Raw genomic sequence first — 22768 nt, forward strand, 5'->3', positions numbered from 1 at the left:
ACAATTGTTGTAGGTATTGTAATTGGAAGGTATCTTATCACAGAACTTTTCTGGTCCCCTGGCTTTCATTCATGATGGGCCACTTCGTTTTCATTAGTCCTAATGTAATCACTCTCGAATTGTTCCGCCTATTTTATGGGTCATTAGACCATTGGAAACTTATTCACTACACAAACTCAGACCCCCCACTAGATAAATGAAAACTATCAGATAATGTATTAGTACTCGTATGCTATTTCTGAATAAACAAGCAGAATACTTATAAAATAGTAAAATATAGTCGCAGAGCCAGGCTAGACCTACTGAGAATATTTCGGTTCTTTGCAGTGAAGTAAATCTAAAACGTATTCATGAAATCATCCAAAATCGTGTACAAAATAGTTGAACAAACTTTAAAGTATGTCCCAAAAGTATTTGTAGTGCAATTGTACTGTGGTACGAAGCTTACGTAAATTACCTAAATAAAGGAAATAGCCTTGAAATAATTCAAAGACTATTAAACTGTGCCATGACTTGTTGGAAAAGATTTGGTAAACAATCATCTTGCCCTCTGGCAGTGAAGCGGATCAGAAATGATGTATAGATTGCGGTTGACTACATGAAACTAGTCGTGGTTATTAAAACTTAAAAAAAATATTGACTCCGAGATTGACGCCAATAGAACAATCATCGGCACTATTTTCAGCGATTTAGAACTAAAAAGTATTGATGAAGTATGTTTACACAACATCATTCAAATCGTGTACAAAATATTTAAAAAAAAACTAATAAAACAACATCGTGCGTGCCGACATTACAATTGCTTTTGAAATATCTTTCAAAGTTAATTTTGTAGAGCATGGTACCAGAGTACGGATTGTATTTAGTATATACCTGAATAAAGAAAATAATCTTGAATTCAAAAGATACGAAGCAGTTCATGTTTTGAAGTTCATCAGAACATTGAAAATGCAATAATCAGTACATGGATGTTTCAGCTTTATAAAGGTATAACCAATTTCCCCGGGTCTCACTAATTAAGCCCCGGGACTATCGACTTAAAAATAGATTTTTAGAAAAAAAAATAGAATTCTACTCCTCAACCTATTTCAGCAACCGTAGAAAATGATGAATTTGAAAACAGGCAAGATTGTCGATGTACAGCTAGTACAGGTAAAACAGTTATTAAATATATTGTTTAAGAAGAAACTTTTAAGGGAGCATTTTCTGTTCACCTGCCTATTTATATACATTATTACTCAATTTTAATTATATTGTAAATTTCTACATTTTATATTATAAATTTACATGTGAATTTAAAATCACTATATTTTTTGTATGTTTTTAAAGCAAACACATAAAAGAATTATACTATTACTGTATTTGTTTGTAGTCTAATGAAGTTTCTAGCAGTACAATGGAAAAGGGCTGGTAAGAAGCATTCCATCTTACAAAAAGGCTTAAACAAGAAATTGAAGACAGCTGCTATTCTTTCCAGTTGCACATCAATTAAGCCTTGGATACAAAGCATTACCAACCACTTGTACTGGTGTGCTATATCCACACCTGATGAGAATGCCGAATTAAAAGTTGCAAAGTGGAAATCAATAGCAAGCTACATACAAAATATTCATTCTGGATATGACGACCTATTTCCGGAGTGTCTCCATGGTCCGCTGGTTGGCCGAGAACGTAAAAAGAAATGGATGGTGCCAGGTAAATAACTACAACTAACTGTATATTATTATTACTAAAGCATAATTTGCAGTACTGTATTATTGTTTACTGTAACATTATTTGATCAATTCTATTTCAGGAAGCAAGGTCACTCAGGTCCTCTTGCCTATAATATTAAACCCCAGGCTGTGCCAAGATGTGAAAATTATGAGTGAAACATTTCAGACATCGAAATTAGAAGCATTCCACTCAAATTGAATCATTTTGCTCCAAAAATGAATAATTTTTCATATTGGGGTCAAAAGTGCAGGCAAGTTGATACTTTAATAAGTGGTATTCCACTGAATGATCTTGTATTTGTTGTTTTACATTGTTTATATTGTTTATTGAGTAATAAAATGTGTACTTAATATTATTAGGTCAATCTTTATAAATGTCATTTCCGGTCACTTTTGGACAAAACATTGTATTAATGCAAATAGAAACATGTATGTTCCAAAAAAAAAAATAGACCAAAATTGAGTCTCTACGTTTATCCGTTACCAAGATATATGGATCCCTTCTTTCAGAGGGCCTTATAATTCGAATTGGCGGCCATAGTAGGCGTCAGAAACTCTTGGCAAACAAATTTTGTTTTAATCTACACATATTAAAGATATTTTGTGCCAAGTTTCATGCTTTGGTAATTAAGTGCACAGCTTGGGCCTTAGCTGCTAAAATGCACCACTTGATGCTTTAGCTGCTCTACTATAGCAGTTAATTAGGGTCTTTCAATATTTTAAGGATTTAAGTGCTTACGAAAATGTTTACATTTGCAGTTGACTTGTTATGACATTTGAGGTAAAAATGGAAATGTTTACATTTGTAGGTGAAATTTTACTACATTTTTTCTCTTTAGGCAAACGTACTATACCATTCATCCATGGTCTCAGAGTACAATGCACTATAAAATGCCTTCTAAAAATAGTATACATATACATTTTGTTTGACATTGTTCAGGTTTCCTGTATCGTTGAAAGATAGTCACCATAAGTAAGTTATAAAGCGGACAAGTTCTGGTGAAGATACTGATGTAAGGTTATATTACGTTATACTACTCATAGGTTTGTTGATTTACGTAATTCCAAAAGTATACTCATTTGTATTTTGACTGTTTAGTAAGTAGAGTGATTGCTCTATGAGCATTTAAAGTAAACAGTTAAAGTCAGGGAACAGTTCCCTGGTTAAATACAGCATTAGGTATGCTTATTATTAATAATGAATAATTTCCTTATACTGTAGAATAACATTTTATATATAATATATTATATATATAAATATAAATGTATATGTATAATTATATATATATATATAATAATAATAATAATAATAATAATAATAATAATAACAATAATAGAAAGGTATGTCAAGCGTGAATTTGCTCTACAGCTGTTTCAAGCAGTAGCAATCTTCAGGAGTGAGAGCATAGGAAGATAATGGATATGAGGTTCAGCAGGTGTATTATTATTATTGCGCTCTGCATTCGCATTGAGCACTATACGTCGCTGATCTTGATCCTGTAACCCCAATGAATACGGGAACCAGTATACACAGAGCCCACTTCCACATTACACAGAGACCTATACCCACATTCCTTACTTCCTTGTCACATCTCCAGCGCATCGATAAGAACTCTATTCAATCTCCATCGTTTATTAATTCGAATTTTATGTTTAATCCGACCTCTACTACTGGCTCTTTTTAGGTAAGATTTGTATTTTTAATTATTGTTTAACTTTTAGTTTAATTAAGCGTATGTTTATGTTATTATTAGACAAAACTGATTAGTATAGATGTATAATACTATACTGTGTTTTAGTTATGCATTTAGTAGCGATTTGTTTAGGCTAGAGGCCAAGCGAAGAAATGTTGAAGGACGTTTTAGGCAAAGCACAGTTATAATGTGCATAGGCTACTGTAAGCATTGGGACGGTGACCCAGGCTGTTCGAATACCAGTGAATAGTTGTATAGCAATTTTAACATAATATTTAAGAATTCCGTTTTAATTGTTATATCCATGATGGACTTTCGTCCTATTTTAATATTTTAATATTGTTACTATCGTTTTAATAATTGTATGCCTATATGATTATCAATTCGAAATATATCTTTACCATAAGATAAGCTAAATAAATGCTCTGATTAATAAAGGGATCAATTGTTATTATGAAGTCTTATATCACGCTATGCTGGTAACCTATATGTATATGTATATGTACATGTATATATATACGTATATGTATATGTATATGTATATATATGTATATGTATATGTATATGTATATATATATGTATATATATATATGTGTGTATATATATGTATATATATATATGTATATGTATGTATGTATATATATATATATATATATACATATATATTGTGTAATACAATGTAGCTGACGATTATTTGAATCTGTTTAACCATGAAGCCTCTGCGGTCAAATGGCTATGATGCTCGCCTTGACAGCGAGGGGTCGCAGGTTCGAATCCGTTGGAGGAATAATTTTTATTACACAATGTATTTTTTTACAGGACAACATTCGTTTAAAAAGCAGCTTAAAAATATCTTATTGTCATGAATTTGATTCAGCCTGAAATTACAATAGCACGGTTTCCTTTAAACCTAAATAGATAATAAAATACCGTAACTTAGAAAAGTTAAGATACAAAGTAAATATATGCATTGATATTACCAAGCCTTTCACTTCAGGCAGTGCATTAACCAGCGCTGGACCACTGGGGCTTCTTTATAAATTTTATCATTATATAAATAATAAATAAAAAAATAGGACATGAAAGATTTATATATTTTTAAATTTATTTATTTCTTCTTTAACCTGGGTGACTTGATCAATGCAAAAACATTGTTATCATCCAGGACCCAGCAACACATACAATGAAATACAATCAAATGAAAATAATCATTTCGTTATTTATACTCTCAAATTTGATATTGTGTTATGTTATGTTACCAACATTGATATTTTATTCATGCAACTACAGTTAAATCATCTTTCAATAAGGAAACCATTTAGCAGGCCTATACGAGTTAAATAGGTTTAGTATAGTTATTAGCACGTGAAACATGCTTTCCCTCTTTACTTTTAGTTCATTGTTTTTACAGTTGTATAAGGAGTTAATCATTTCATCATGGTACGATTTATGTTTGACGTCATATTGCTCCTGGAACTCCACGCCTACCTAGTGTCATCTCGTGGCATCATGGATAGGACTATGCCAACTAACATTAGCTGCCAGTTGGACATTGAAGGAGCTAAAGCACTGGAAGTCGTCCAGAGAGAGGGAAGTGTCTACATCAACATGAATTTGAAGTTTGTAAACTCATCCGGCATCGAAATTGATCAAATCCTGAATGAAACTAGTACGATCGTCAACATTAAACGCTGGGTATTAGCCGTTGGACCCAGGGGTGTTCAACTATTAAAATACCCACATAACGTTGTGCACCTCTCTCTTGGTACACTTAAGCCGGGTGTGCAGAGAGTGTCGCTGAACGTGTTATTGTCAGTGGACTGTTTCCTGAACGCTGATGATGATAAAAAGCTTGATATAATTGCAACATCACTCGCAAATTTCCAATCAACAGAGGGCTTAAAACTGGACCAGGCTATTTGCTTGGAACAGTTATTAACTCCAGTTTCTATAACTTCCCCTGGGGAATTTTATTTCGATTGTTGGCGACTTGTAATAGGGAATGAGTATTACAGAGACAAGACAAATATCAGGGTTGTTGGTTTTTTAAGCCTTCTTGTAATATTTTATCTCAGTTACTTCCTTCTGTCGTTCCTTTGTCCAAATCCACCGTTAATAATAGGCCTATTACAAAGTGAACTGACAGAGTATATAAGCATAAATACCGATCTCAATATTGGTGTTAAATACGTTCTATTTTTTGCAGGTAATGAATGCTGCTGTTCTATTTTGTATATTCTGCGTTGCCTTGTTTATTTAAGCCTATGGCAGTATTTGCCATTGACTATTAACTATATTTTAGTCGATGAGGAATACAGATCCACTGATTTCTTCTATGTATCAGTAATCTTTAATCCAATTACTATAGTGTGTACAACAGTGGCTTTCTACATGTATAAACGCTCCACCAAACCCTTTCTCTCCAATCAAAATTGGGTTCAAATAATACTTAGACAACTTGATAATAGTTCCACGCTTAGCAAATTAAATGAATCTTTCGATATAAATAATGATCCCACTTCACACTTAACTATGTTTCAAAAAACAGTAAATGATATAAATCAGATAATGGTATCATTAGTAACATTGGAATTTTGGAAAGGTATTTGGAAAGAAACAGAATATAATAATTGGACATGGAATTCTTTTGCTTTCGTTTGCAAGTTTATATCTATTATAATGTTAATTAATCCGTTAACATTGATCATTTTACATTTTGCAGATTCAATGAAAAAAAGTTATTGGCGCTTGTTAATACTTTTTCTATATTTCCTTTTTGTTTACGTGTGGTTTGGGTTTTCAGTGTACCTGGTGGTGAATAACCTCTTGCAAATTCTGTATTACTTCTTCATAGGACTGTTAACAAACTCCTCTTATATTTTTAACGTTGTTTTTGTTTCTTTTCTTATCATTGTATATTTTCTTACCACTGTAACTGACTTAAATGCCGGTTACGTAAAATTTCTGAGACAGGTTATAGATTCAATGGATAAAGTTGTTGAAAAACATACAGCAGAGCCAGACCAAGCACATGTCGGTGGCAATAGTATTGGCCAACATTCTCACATTTATGTAAAGAGAAATGGTCTGATGTACATTAAAAAAGAGTTTTTTTATGAGATTGTCAAAAAGTACAGACCAATAGGTCCTAAGACTGTGATTATGCTTGTAAAGTTAGCCGTAAGTGGTTTGGTTATATATATTGCAGCTGATACATTGGAATCTATCGACCAAATACAGAGCTTAAGCGTTGAAGTTAGGTCAATTCCTGTCATTTTAATTCCTCTCGTTATTCCGTTTTTCTGTAAACTTATTAAGAATGAAGCGCAAGAAGAAAACGAAATAGAAGTGATAAAAGCTTAGTGTGTACAACAGTGATTTTGTACATATATAAACGCTCCACCAAACCCTCTCTCTCCAATAAAAATTGGATTCAAATAATACTTAGACAACTTGATAATAGTTCCGCGCTTAGCACAGTAAATGAATCTTTCGATATAAATTATGATCCCACATCACACTTAACTATGTTTCAAAAAACAGTAAATGATATAAATCACAAAATGGTATCATTAGTAACATTGGAATTTTGGAAAGGTGTTTGGGAAGAAACAGAATATAATGATTGGATATTGAATTCTTTTGCTTTCGTTTGCAAGTTTATATTTATTATAATGTTTATTAATCCGTTTACATTGATCATTTTTCATATTGCAGATTCAATGAAAAAAAGTATTTGGCGCTTGGTAATACTTTATCTATATGTTTTCCTTTTTGTTTACATGTGGTTTGGGTTTTCAGTGTACCTGGTGGTGAATAACCTCTTGCAAATTCTGTATTACTTCTTCATAGGACTGTTAACAAACTCTTCTTATATTTTTAATGTTGTTTTTGTTTCTTTTCTTATCATTGTATATTTTCTTACCACTTTAACTGACTTAAATGCCGGTTACGTAAAATTTCTGAGACAGGTTATAGATTCAATGGATAAAGTTGTTGAAAAACATACAGCAGAGCCAGACCAAGCACATGTCGGTGGCAATAGTATTGGCCAACATTCTCACATTTATGTAAAGAGAAATGGTCTGATGTACATTAAAAAAGAGTTTTTTTATGAGATTGTCAAAAAGTACAGACCAATAGGTCCTAAGACTGTGATTATGCTTGTAAAGTTAGCCGTAAGTGGTTTGGTTATATATATTGCAGCTGATACATTGGAATCTATCGACCAAATACAGAGCTTAAGCGTTGAAGTTAGGTCAATTCCTGTCATTTTAATTCCTCTCGTTATTCCGTTTTTCTGTAAACTTATTAAGAATGAAGCGCAAGAAGAAAACGAAATAGAAGTGCTAAAAGCTCGCATAAAAGAGGACATTAAACAAAGACTACTACAAACTGAAGAGGACAGTGAACGAAGCCAAGAAGCTCCCATTAAAGACGACCGTGAACAAAGCCTACACCCATACGAAAATGAAACTCAGGTTTAAACGGAATATTCTGGTTTCATGTGTGTTAAGCATAATCCTTAAAAATAGGTCTCCTTTATTTGGATCCAAAAACCAAAATAAGTATTTGTTTAATTGATTGTAATGCGAGTGTAAGTAGGATTATGTTATATGCATGTAGTCTTAATCGCAAAATAAATGGCATATGATTATCATGTATTATGATGAAAATTACTTAAAATTTAATATTTACAGTCTATTAAGTGTTTGCTTTTGCTTTTGTGTTTGATAGAATACATTGAAAACAATGTCACACTGTACATTCTATCCGGTGGCGGTTTCACAGAACACATAGATGTAAATGTTCTATCTAAAAACTTCGTTCAGTGAGTTTCGGATGCGTTACCCTAAAAAACGATGAGAAAAACACAAACCAGAACGTTAATATCTGTTGTCATTTTTCACTTAGTAGCAATAAGAAATATTAAACTTAAAAACTTGAGTAACTTCCCAAATTATATTTTAGTAATCATATAACCACTGTTTTCAAAACGTCATCAGATTTATAAAAAAAAAACCCGAAACCACGCCCTCTAATGGCCACGCCTTATAATTAAAACGGTCACAGTTGATTAAAATAAAGTGACCACATCCAGTTCATAGTCTCGGGTTCTTCTTATTAAGGAATATCATTTAAAGGTCTATAATACACACTACCAAGTTTAGTATGACAATATCTGATATGATATTGGGCATGATATTGTAATATCAAATTTGCATATCTGCAAATCAAAGGTATTTGTCACACAGTGCAGACAGCGATTTAAAGTATAATGTATCCATTAATTGATAGCGAAGCTAATGTTGAATCGAAGTCACCATTATTATATGTTGAAAATTATAATCATTATTGTTGTTTCTACCATTGTTATCAAGTCTGGTTTAAAATAATAATCAATCATTTAACAAGTACCTTGAATGTTTTAATAAGTACCACGGCGTTTATTCAATTTTTTGTTGAGTGGGGCGTTTTTTTTTTTGTTTTTTTTTATGCCTTACATATCTGAAGCTATGGAAAAAGGAAACAAATAATCATTGAGGGACTCGCATTTACTTTATATTTTACTGTAGTTTTTAGAATACCATATAGAATATATAAGTTACTTTTTGACTGCATTATTGTGTGATTCGTGTGTTTAATCCTGTTTTTTGCTGCTATGAGGAGATTGTATGCACCCTTTTCAAGGTACTGTACATAATACGCCATGGTCACATCTCCATGGCAACATACCATATAGAATATATAAGTTAATTTTGACTGCATTATTGTGTGATTCGTGTGTTTAATCCTGTTTTTTGCTGCTATGAGGAGATTGTATGCACCCTTTTCAAGATACTGTACATCTGTCTCTTATACACATCTAGATGTGTATAAGAGACAGAAAAAAGAGTTTTTTTATGATACCTTTAACAGTTATAGGACTAATACAATTTGAAACCAACATAAGGAAAGCTAAGCCGCTACTTTAACTATTTTAGCACCAGTTTTACCTTATCACATCATGCTCACGCATACAGCCAACCACAGATGGATGTTTAAATTTTTAACTAATACAACACGATAAATGTGGGTAATAAATAGGCTAAGTGAACACGTTTTGATGGTGACTAAACACGCCATAATGTGAATGTAAACTACGAGGGCGCCAGTACTAACTTCAATATGATCAGAACAATTTCAATAAAGATATGTTTAAATGCAAGATTGTGATGTATAGTGTAGTCGTCAAAATGACAATCATCTTTCTATTTACACTCAAAATGGTGCTGCAGAAACTCGTTTTTAATAACAACCTAACATCATATTCTAGTACTACAGCACCAGCAACAAATTACATAGAAAGTAAGGAAAAATTCAAAATCTAATACTTTTTTTTATAAGGAGATAAAAAAAAAACCCCACATACTTACAACTATTAGAAGAACTTAAAAATTAAAATTATGAAAATAATAAGTTTTACTGTTCTGTAGACTTCGTAAATAATAATGGTGTTACAATATTACAGCGTATGAAAGAGTAACAATTTAATATTTTATAAATTTTACAAGAGGAAAATTCTCTTTAAAAAAGTCTAGAGAGGCAGAAAATTTATTCTTGCTCTATTTATTACGGTACTGAGTTAAAATGGTGGCTCTGTTGCAAAACTAAGAATTTTGGAAAAGTTACATCTAGTGTTTGTGAGATTTGTTAGTCACAGGTTGATAACATATTGATATTTGGGCGCATCAATGAATAAAACAATAAAAAAAAAGTTAAAATATATGCAATAGTTTAAAAACATGTATATATTGATGTTTGTTAATGTAACTAATTGTGTTATGATTGTTACTATGTATTTATGATAAAGAAAGTGGTGATTCACCATAAAAGGCAAAAAAACCAATTTAATATTTAACTTCATTACAGTATAATAAAATATACCGGTATGAAAAAGATGGGATGAAATAGCAATTTGTACATCATTTACATTAGACAAGGCTAAACCAAAGAAAATCTGCCTTTTTTCCCTGTTAGCAGTTTCAGCACCTAACCCCATTCTATTTGAAGTTGGGACCACCCAGATTTTTGCATCAAATCCAAGATGGCCGCCTTCGATTGGTCTTAAAAGGATTAGGACTGAGAGAATAAATCCACTGAAAAAACATTGACAAAACCGAATAATTTACTGTATAGCTCTAATAATTATAATTTTTGGTGGCAATTTTAAATTTTGGCGCCCATATTGGACTTGAGGCCAAATTCTTGGTGGACCTTGATTGATCTTGAAAGGTTTTAGTTAAAATTATTAGGAACAATAGGCTGGTTCAACTATTACATATGTGAATTTCATCCATGTATTTTTGGCACAACCCAAAAGAGACCAGTATCCTGATTTCCCATGCATTTTTCCTGGATCTTTTGCCTACCAGGGTAGGGTGCCGCCAGCGTTTCAGATTGGCCAATGTAAACATTGTAAGAGGTCTATTGTATTGGATTTTCTATTTTCATTTACATCCACATAATAATAACAGCTGCATTAATAAAAAAAAAATTAAAATAATATTATTAATAAGAAATATAAAAAGCATTATAATGAATATAACAGGCTAATGATAATAACGATATGGTCATGACAATACAAACGACATAATAATGACAACACTAATGATTGATAGACATATTAAATATTCTTTATATATATTTGTATAAATTTAAATGTATAAGCTTAAATGTATATAAATCATGAAAAATAGATAAAATGTTAAACACAGTCTTTTTTAAAAATAAAAAATACGAAACGAATACTATATGTATGGACTTTAGAAACATGTTATTGTAGAAAACCTATGTTTTGACACTAACAGTCATGCTTTATGACATTTATGGGTTTTTTTCTTTAAGAAATTTGAAAACAAAATGAAGCATCAAAATAGGACAGTAAGAAAAATAATTAATAATAATAATAAATAATAATTTAAAGATATCATTCCAGCATTAATGAACTTGGCCTAAGCCTTGTAATATATTATATAGAGTATATTTGCCAGCTTTATTTGCAGAGAACTACACTAATTTCTACTAAACTAATTTCTAGGCCAAGGTACTTAATTATCTAAAACCTAGGCCAGTAAAAAATAAAAATGTTTACAGTATGTAACTAAAGTTCAAATAACACTTTTTTTATGACTCATGCAGCTCAATGACTCGTGCAGCTCAAACAAATAATAAAATGTACATTTAAAACTCTCCATTAATTATTAGCAATGTATTTTTAAAAATCCGATGGCGAGATACTCAGATACTTTTTAAACTTTTGTAGACTGTAGACATAATAGGCTTATAAAGTTGCAGTTCACTTCAATGTTGATCTTTGGTTGATGACCTTTTGTTTCATGCAGAGGTTCTGCTGCCGTGATGAATACGGTGCAATTCAAATCTTTGAACGTTGGAATGAAGAAAGGCGACAGTTAAACATTTATTAAAGCAAGCATATTGTGAATGATATTATGACATATCCTATTTGATACCGGCGTGGTAGAATATATTTAATCGCTGGTGTAAATATAGATTTAAACATTTTCATTTCACTCTAGGAAAAAATCATGAATACATGAGATCGTCGGGTCGTTAAGTGGATCCGTTGCACACCTGTGTGCGATATTCAGTCAATGTGAGCGCTGGATCCTCGCCTGGATCAGGTACCAGCGAAGATTGTTGGAACTTCTTTATCATGATTAAAATAAAGTCTGATATTTTTGAAAGTTTTTTTTTTCTAAAAGCCGTGTCTTGATGGTACTAATCTCAAACCTGCAAATACCAAATATAGTAAAAGCACATAGTAATATCCTAATATTCGATTAGTATGAGTCCGCACACTGACTGTTTGTCGCACTGCAAGTTTCTACTTAAAAGGTTTGCGGAGAATTAGGAAATATCGACGGAGAAACATATGTACTGAGTCAGAGATCACTAGTACTGTCGAGATTAGATTATTGTAACTCCTTATTGGCTGGCACATCCACTAAGAACATTAATATTACAGAGGGTTTAAAATCGAGCAGCTCGGTTTACATTTAAGTACCCTTATCCATAAGCTAAAACATTATTTAGTGAATTACACTGGTTACCAGTTGAAGGTAGAATTAAATACAGTATAAAATGCTGCTACATGTATTTAACTGTTTGAATAATATAGCACCATGTAATCTTAAGGATCTTGTTAAAGTTTTTATGTGTGGCAGTAGGGGTCTTATGTCTGACATGATCATACTAGATTGGAATACCATCTTGAAAGGCGTGTCTCCGGAAATCGTGCATTTTTCTAATTTGGGCCTGTGTATTGCAATGCTCTCCCACAAAGTATTCGATAACTAACATCTATTTAACCATTTAAGAAAGCCATTAAGATTCATTTATTTCCAAAATTGTAAATATTAATTGATTGTACATACTGTACTGAATTTGGAAATAGTTTTTTGAATGTTGAATTGTCTGTAATAATTATCTTACTCTATCAATTGTAATTTTTTTTGTCAATTTGTGACTTGATTTTGGGCATTTTTATATAAGCTATACTTTCATAAACATAATTAATTGCATTTAATAATCTTGCATTTTATTAAATTGTAAATAATTATAATAATTGTAAAATAATATTGTATTAATTGTAAATTAAATAAAATTCATACTGTAAGGTTTTGTATTTTTTTATTGTATTTTTATATCGGTTCAATTTTAATTACTTATTGTATTCCTATTTGTAAAATCATATGATTAGATCCAAATTTACAATTTTCCATAGAGAAGATGTGGAATTGTACTGAAATATTCAATTTTTGACCATTTTTAAGGCGGTCATCTTGAATTTCAATATGGCTGCAATTTTACGTTTGGAAACCTGTCTCATTGGCTTCAATGACGCTAATAACATATAGTTAGACACCAGATTTGCCCTTTTTCATTGGATATAAGTGAAGTTATGAGTTCATTCTTGTATGGTAAAATAAGGCGAAGTCGGCTGAGGTGAAGAGAACACAACGGCACGTAACGTACGTCGGCCGACCGACACAATGTTATGGAACGCTAACGTGATGAGGAGCGTTGCAAGGGATCGGATTTAATGACATTCGCTCAGATCACCACCGACACTCCAATCTAATTCGTCTTACCCAATCATAGAGTCATGAACTGGCATTACTCAACCATGACCAAACACCAAACGCTACTATGCTGCTAAAGAATTATATGCTGCAACAGTATTATATCTTCCAAATTCTTCCATAAAATTAACTTCGATATAATGTGCAACAATCCGATATTTTGAATTCTGTGTTGGAAAGAAACGAAAGAAGTGAGTGTATTTTAAAGCTCTGTCCACACTTTGACATTATATATGACAATGTGACATGCCCATATATGGGCACATCACACATTTGTCACTTAAAAATTTGATAATGTGGACAGAACATTTAGAGTAACACTTTTTGATTTATTGTAAATTGAGATATAAAAAAAAACAAAAACAAAAACTGGAACATAGAAATCATGTCAAAAGTTTCCTTTTATTATTTGGTGCATTCAATATACTTTCAGAGCAAAACCATGGCGATATTGTTCCCCCTCCCATTTCCTTAATCTACTCCGCCTGTGAAATACATGTTCTAACATACGAATGAAAAGCTACTACAACTTAGAGCTCTCAAGCAGTTTCATACTGATACGGGGAGATCATCAACGACTAACCTTTTTAGCCTAACAAAGGCTCACAATTACCCGAATGTTCAGTTTCAGTTTACTTCAAAATATAGCTTATCTACAAAGGTGACTTTCTGGTTTTTGTCCACAAATCAACCAAAGAAAATTCCAATCCTTAATTATTTAGGAAAACCCTATTTGGAGTTTTACTACATTTTTTTATCATACTCAACAAGTTTCAATTAAATAAATGTTTATCAATAATAATGATAATCAAATCAAACATTTTACCAAAGCTAGCATATTTAATTTCTCTATCTTTTTACAGAAATAAGGAATAATTGTTTTAAGGCACAAAAGATGTGAGGCCTATTTAGTTATCTTCAACTTCTTTTCTTGAAAACGTCCACTTGTCTCTAATATTAGGCACACTAGTCCCGTATTCATTATTAGGTCTGAATGGTATAGAGGACGTCGATATCAACGTAAAGCCACAATTGGTTATGTCTCTGAACAACTTCAGTCCATTTACATGAAATGGATGTCCTGACTGGTGGTCAACAATTGAATATCCAGAGTATTCTGCCCTAAAGGTACTATACAAGGAAACGTCGTATTCTTTTTCTGTGTTTTCATTTATCCTGTGATTAATAGTAGTTGCTAACGATTGCTCGATTAGTTTTGGTTTGCAAAAGATTCGCAATGATCTTTGAGTAGGACCATGACAAAATGATTCTACTTCCACATATTCGTAGGTATCGGGCTGTGGAATACGTTTTTCGATGATAAGTTGAATGAGCTCTTGTAATTGTAGTAGTCTGCCTTCTATGTATCAGTAATCTTTAATCCAATTACTATAGTGTGTACAACAGTGCTTTTGTACGTGTATAAACGCTCCACCAAACCCTCTCTCGCCAATAGAAATTGGGCTCAAATAATACTTAGACAGCTTAATAGTAGTTCCGCGCTTAGAACATTAAATGAATCTTTCGATATGAATAATTATCCCACATCACACTTAACTATGTTTCAAAAAGCAGTAAATGATATAAATCAGAAAATGGTATCATTAGTAACATTGGAATTTTGGAAAGGTGTTTGGGAAGAAACAGAATATAATGATTGGATATTGAATTCTTTTGCTTTCGTTGGCAAGTTTATATCTATTATAATGTTAATTAATCCGTTAACATTGATCATTTTGCATTTTGCAGATTCAATGAAAAAAAAACATTTGGCACTTGTTAATACTTTATCTATATTTCTTTTTTGTTTACCTGTGGTTTGGGTTTTCAGTGTCCCTGGTGGTGAAGAACCTCTTGCAAATTCTGTATTACTTCTTCATAGGACTGTTAATAAACTCTTCTTATATTTTTAATGTTGTTTTTGTTTCTTTTCTTATCATTGTATATTTTCTTACCACTGTAACTGACTTAAATGCCGGTTACGTAAAATTTCTGAGACAGGTTATAGATTCAATGGATAAAGTTGTTGAAAAACATACAGCAGAGCCAGACCAAGCACATGTCGGTGGCAATAGTATTGGCCAACATTCTCACATTTATGTAAAGAGAAATGGTCTGATGTACATTAGAAAAAAGTTTTTTTATGAGATTGTCCAAGAGTACAGACCAATAGGTCCTAAGACTGTGATTATGCTTGTAAAGTTAGCCGTAAGTGGTTTGGTTATATATATTGCAGCTGATACATTGAAATCTATCGACCAAATACAGAGCTTAAGCGAAGAAGTTAGGTCAATTCCTGTCATTTTAATTCCTCTCGTTATTCCGTTTTTCTGTAAACTTATTAAGAATGAAGCGCAAGAAGAAAACGAAATAGAAGTGATAAAAGCTCGCATAGAAGAGGACATTAAACAAAGACTACTACAAACTGAAGAGGACGGTGAAGAGGACAGTGAACGAAGCCAAGAAGCTTCCATGAAAGACGACCGTGAACAAAGCCTACACTCAGACGAAAATGAAACTCAGGTTTAAACGGAATATTCTGGTTTCATCTGTGTTAAGCATAATCCTTAAAAATAGGTCTCCATTATTTGGATCCAAAAACCAAAATAAGTATTTGTTTAATTGATTGTAATGCGAGTGTAAGTAGGATTATGTTATATGCATGTAGTCTTAATCGCAAAAAAAATGGCATATGATTATCATGTATTATGATGAAAATTACTTAAAATTTAATATTTACAGTCTATTAAGTGTTTGCTTTTGCTTTTGTGTTTGATAGAATACATTGAAAACAATGTCACACTGTACAAATTTATCCGGTGGCAGTTTCACAGAAACATAGATGTAAATGTTCTATTTAAAAACTTCGTTCAGTGAGTTTCGGATGCGTTACCCTAAAAAAAAACGATGAGAAAAACACAAACCAGAACGTTAACATCTGTTGTCATTTTTCACCTAGTAGCAATAAGAAATATTAGACTTAAAAACTTGAGTAACTTCCCAAATTATATTTTAGTAATCATATACCCACTGTTTTCAAAACGTCATCAGATTTTTTTTTTTAAACCCGAAACCACGCCCTCTAATGGCCACGCCTTATAATTAAAACGGTCACAGTTGATTAAAATAAAGTGACCACATCCAGTTCATAGTCTCGGGTTCTTCTTATTAAGGAATATCATTTAAAGGTCTATAATACACACTACCAAGTTTACTATGACAATATCTGATATGATATTGGGCATGATATTGTAATATCAAATTTGCATATCTGCAAATCAAAGGTATTTGTCACACAGTGCAGACAGCGATTTAAAGTATAATGTATTCATTAATTGATAGCGAAGCTAATGTTGAATCGAAGTCACCATTATTATATGTTGAAAATTATAATCATTATTGTTGTTTCTACTATTGTTATCAAGTCTTGTTTAAAATAATAATCAATCATTTAACAAGTACCTTGAATGTTTTAATAAGTACCACGGCGTTTATTCAATTTTTTGTTGAGTGGGGAATTTTTTTTGTGTTTTTTTTTTTGGAGATTAGTGCTTGAGAGTGGGGTTTATTAGAAATAATTGTAAAGCTAAAATGGTTTTATGTATTGTACATAGGTGTTATGAGTACAGTAAATATGCTTAGTTTAATTTACTTTAAGTTGATTTTTTTTTTACTTTAACTTAAATTTAAATACTTTTCTTTCCAGTTTTTTTTTTTCCGAGTTTTAATAAATTTGATGTTTCCATGGAGATGGTTAACCACAGACACAGTTAAAGGAATTTGAGATAACTATGACTCACTTGTGGGCTTGATAATGAAGGAAAACTTAATTGTGGTTTGGAGGGGAACTTTAAAACTTTAAGAATGTAAAATTGCCTAATAAAGAGACAGGTTGGTTTGCTTGAGTAAGTATTAAAGCCCTAACATACATATCTGAAGCTTGGAAAAGGGAAACAAATGATCTTTGAGGGAGAACTTACTACATTTACTTAATTTTACTGTAGTTTTAAAGTACCATATAGCCTTATAGGCCTAATATTACTATGTGATCCTGTAGAGTTATAGAGAAGCAGAAATAAAGACTTGTTGGGTGTATAAGGTACTTTTTGATTACTGTCTTATTGTGTGGTTCGTGTGCTTAGTCCTCTGTTTTTTTGCTGCTATGGGAGATTGTATACATCTTTTTAAAGATACTGTACATAATACGCCATGGTCACAGTGCAAGTATACACATGATCTATCTGTCATTTTGCAACGTTATACAATCATTCAGTCCATGAGGAATCCGTTATTTAGTGGTATTTATCCCAATGATACAGGACATCAAAGCACGTAGTAATACGGTGTTTATTGAAGCCTTACATATCTGAAGGTATGGAAAAGGGAAACAAATAATCATTGAAGAACTCGCATTTACTTTATATTTTACTGTAGTTTTTAGAATACCATATAGAATATATAAGTTACTTTTTGACTGCATTATTGTGTGATTCTTGTGTTTAATCCTGTTTTTTGCTGCTATGAGGAGATTGTATGCACCCTTTTCAAGATACTGTACATAATACGCCATGGTCACAGTGCAAGCATATTATTATCTATCTGTCATTTTGAAACGTTACAATCATTCAGTCTATGAGAAATTCGTTATTTAGTGGTATTTATCCCAATGATACAGGACATCAAAGCACGTAGTAATATAGTGTTTATTCTCGATTAAGTGACGCTACGTCTAATCAATGAACGCCGCGACGTTTATTCAAGAGACTGAGTCAATTGTTTTTACCTTTAACAGTTATAGGACTAATACAACTTGAAACCAACATAAGGAAAGCTAAGCCGCTACTTTAACTATTTTAGCACCAGTTTTACCTTATCACATCATGCTCACGCATACAGCCAACCACAGATGGATGTTTAAATTTTTAACTCATACAACACGATAAATGTGGGTAATAAATAGGCTATGTGAACACGTTTTGATGGTGACTAAACACGCCATAAAGTGAATGTAAACTACGAGGGCGCCAGTACTAACTTCAATATGATCACAAAAATTTCAATAAAGATATGTTTAAATGCAAGATTGTGATGTATAGTGTATTCGTCAAAATGACAATCACCTTTCTATTTACACTCAAAATGGTGCTGCAGAAAGTCGTTTTCTACAGCACCAGCAACAGATTACATAGAAAGTAAGGAAAAATTCAAAATCTAATACTTTTTTTTATAAGGAGATAAAAAAAAAAACCCCACATATTTACAACTATTAGAAAGAACTTAACAATTAAAATTATGAAAATAATAAGTTTTACTGTTCTGTGGACTTCGTAAATAATGATGGTGTAACAATATTACAGCGTATGAAAGAGTAACAATTTAATATTTTATAAATTTTACAAGAGGAAAATTCTCTTTAAAAAAGTCTAGAGAGGCAGAAAATTCATTCTTGCTCTATTTATTACTGAGTTAAAATGATGGCTCTGTAGCAAAACTAAGAAATTTAGATAAGTTACATCTAGTGTTTGTGATTTTTTAGTCACAGGTTGATAACATATTGATATTTGGGCGCATCAATGAATAAAACAATAAAAAAAGTTAAAAATATATGCAATAGTTTAAAAACATGTATATATTGATGTTTGTTAATGTAACTGATTGTGTTATGATTGTTACTATGTATTTATGATACAGAAAGTGGCGATTCACCATAAAAGGCGAAAAAAACAATTTAATATTTAACTTCATTACAGTAGAATAAAATATATATCCGGTATGAAAAAGATGGGATGAAATCCGGAAATCGTACATTTTTCTAATTTGGGCCTGTGTATTGCAATGCAGTCTCCCACAAAGTATTCGATAACTAACATCTATTTAACCATTTAAGAAAGCCATTAAGATTCATTTATTTCCAAAATTGTAAATATTAATTGACTGTACATACTGAATTTGGAAATAGTTTTTTGAATGATGAATTGTCTGTAATAATTATCTTACTCTATCAATTGTAATTTTTTTTTGTCAATTTGTGACTTGATTTTGGGCATTTTTATATATTTAAGCTATACTTTTATAAACATAATTAATTGCATTTAATAATCTTGCATTTTATTAAATTTGTTATGTTCTTGGAAGGTTTCCGAACAATAAATAAATAACACACATAGGTTTCAAACAGCGCGAGTTACTTTAATTCCGGAACTCAAACAACACAAACAAATACACAGCAAACTTTCTGTATTGTAAGATGGTCGTCACCGACGATGCACCGATAGGTGGCGCACTAACAGTTAACTTAATTCTCAGTGCACAACACCTCCCCACTAAGTTTAAAGTTCAATGTTAATGGAAGGAACATAAACTTTAATACAGTACTAACATGAGAACATCATCTTATGTTTACGCGCTCTGCTTGAACGACGGGGATTCTGCAGTCCATATTGCTCACGATTGTCATTATGAACTCTATAATGTCTGTCTCTTATACACATCTAGATGGGTATAAGAGACAGGTAATATAGTGTTTATTCTCGATTAAGTGCAATGAACGTTTATTCAAGAAACTGAGTCAATTGTTTTTACCTTTAACAGTTATAGGACTAATACAATTTGAAACCAACATAAGGAAAGCTAAGCCGCTACTTTAACTATTTTAGCACCAGTTTTACCTTATCACATCATGCTCACGCATACAGCCAACCACAGATGGATGTTTAAATTTTTAACTCATACGGGGGAGAATCCTGTAGGTAGTGGAGTATGTTTATACTGTATGAGGAATTCCTTCAGTGCAACATCTGGAGGATGAGTAGATTTCCTCAATGCTTGTTTGAAACTTTGTACTAAACTCTCCGCAGCTCCATTGGTAGCTGGGTGGTATGGTGCTCCTGTAAGGTGGACAATACCCCTCTCCGTACACCAAAGCTGAAATTCATCCGATGTGAAAGTAGTTGCGTTATCAGATACCAGTGTGTGTGGGTATCCGAAATGTGCACAATCCTCTTCAAGTAGCTTGATAGTAGCGCTGGTCGAAGTGGAAGTAGTTGGATAAATACACGGGTACTTTGAATATGCATCGACTACTAACAACCAATTTGAACCCATGAAATTAATCGCATGGTCAACATGTACTCGACTCCATGGTTTTTCCGGAAGCATCCAAGGGTGTATAGGTGCTTTGTTAGGCTGGTTTTGATGTTCTCCACAGGGTGTACACGTACGACAAGTGTCCTCTATGTCGGTATCAATATTTGGCCAGTAAACAGCAAAGTGTCCAATATGCAACAGTTCCAAGACATGTGAACGTAGTTTGAAGGGTATCACCACTCTGTTTCCATACAGTAGACATCCATTTGTTACAATAAGTGAATCCTTCGGTCTCTTGAAATCTTGTACCTTGTACCCCTCTGTATTTTGGGTAACGGTTATCTCCCAAAAAGGCCACTCTTCTCTGGTGTATCTAATCACAGTTGTCAGTACTGGATCCTTAAGGGTTTCTTTCTGCAACAGTTTAGCATTGCTGTTTAATTGGAGATTGATTGACTTTATCATACAGACTGTGTCTGTTTCTGCATCATCCTCTTCCCTGTCAAAATCTTTGTCCGGTGCCATTGGCAACCGACTTAACGCATCTGCATTTCCATGATCAGTTGTCTTCCGATACTCAATGGTATAATCATACTGATTCAATATTAGAGCCCACTGGGCTAAACGATTTGCAGCTAGAGTTGGTGTCGGTGTATCAAGTGCAAATAGTGATATCAAGGGCTTGTGATCTGTTACTAGGATGAACTTTCGTCCATCACTACCTATTGGTATTGCTTGCGACGCTTCTGAAACCGGCGTGGGAGTAGTGTTGTTTCATCGTTATGCCGATGGGAGTGAAAGAAACATTGGCCTATGCTTCAAAAACACTAAATGACAGCCAACGCAAGTATGCACAAATTCAGAAGGAAGCCCTTTCTATTATTTTTGCCTTGAATAAATTTCAACAGTTCTAAGAATTGTGTCATTGCATAACAAGTTCTTCAAGTGTTGAAATGATGCTTGTTGCTCTTTTGGGGTATACCCCACTCCCATGCTATATCCTTTCTGGTCAACCTGTTCAGAGGGCTGGCTATGGTTGAAAGGTTTGGTAGGAATTTACAGTAGAACTGCAATTTCCCCAGGAACGCTCTCAGTGTTGAGACATCTGTCGGTGGTGGCATTTGAAGTACCGCTTCCACTTTATGACCTTTCGCAACACCTCGACTTGATAGTTTGTGTCCTAGGTACTCAATTTCTGCTTGTGCAAACTCACATTTCTCCCTCCTGCATCTTAGACCATTCTCCTGCAAGCATTGTAGAAGCTGTCTTAGGTTATGTAAATGTTCCAAGCAACCTAACTCTGGTTTGAATAGATCTGAAAATTCATCGCACATCTGAATGCAAGCATTCTGAAGTGATTCATCTGGATGAGAATCAGGGCTGTGAATAGTATGTACTGGGTGATCCATAGGCTTGTTATACATTGCCAATAGAGCATCTACTGAAATTCCAAGCTTACAGATAGCTTCTCTGCCCAGAAGATTAAGTCCGGGCATTTCTGACACTACGAAACGAATCATTTCTGATTGATTACTGCTGTTCTTCACTACAGTTGAGAACATGATGAGGACTGGAAGATTATGGCCTGATGCTGAGAGGTATTTAGCATCAAGTTTGGACAACTGTGGTTTGCTCAAGTCTGCCCATACTTCCTTACACATGAAATTGTCCCCTGCACCTGTATCAATTTCAAATTTGTACATTTTATCACCAATGTACACATCACTGTAAATCTGCTGCATGGTTACCTGATTGACAGAATTAATTATAATTTTCGTCATGGTAGTAGATTTCTTCTTTTGTTGGCATACTGTTTCCAAATGACCCGTTTTCTTACAGAAATTGCATGTTGAAGCTTTATGTCTGCATACATTTGCCAAGTGCTGTTTGGAACCGCATCTATAGCATGTACGTTGGGTTTTCTTTACCTCAGGTTTGGTCTTAGTATGTTGAAGTTTATTCACTGATGTAGTTTGTGAAGGTCCATACACTGTTTCCTTTGCATATTTGGCTGCATCCTCAACTTCTGCTGCTACTTGTATGGCTTTAGTAAATGATAGATCATCATCCTTTATTTTGAACAAAGCTTTTAGGACGGCCTCATTGCTGACACTGCACATAAAATTTG

The 22768-nt window shown here is 32.9% G+C and overlaps 1 protein-coding gene across 1 annotated transcript; it reads left to right on the plus strand.

Moving 5' to 3' along the window:
* The first annotated feature begins 3321 nt into the window (after positions 1-3321).
* Positions 3322-6772, plus strand: LOC117112123. Its single transcript, XM_033255177.1, has 2 exons — positions 3322-3400; positions 4821-6772. Exon 2 carries the CDS (start codon positions 4847-4849, stop codon positions 6770-6772), a length of 1926 nt encoding a protein of 641 aa, XP_033111068.1. The 5' UTR covers positions 3322-3400; positions 4821-4846.
* The last annotated feature ends 15996 nt before the right edge of the window (positions 6773-22768 follow it).

The sequence above is a fragment of the Anneissia japonica genome, unplaced genomic scaffold (assembly GCF_011630105.1).
Source record: "Anneissia japonica isolate Jap-2015-1 unplaced genomic scaffold, ASM1163010v1 scaffold284702_len192836_cov137, whole genome shotgun sequence".
NCBI classification, from domain to species: Eukaryota; Metazoa; Echinodermata; class Crinoidea; order Comatulida; family Comatulidae; genus Anneissia; species Anneissia japonica.

Excerpts from the sequence above, each read along its gene's own strand:
- LOC117112123 (XM_033255177.1), top strand. The coding sequence starts at position 4,847 with ATGGTACGATTTATGTTTGACGTCATATTGCTCCTGGAACTCCACGCC.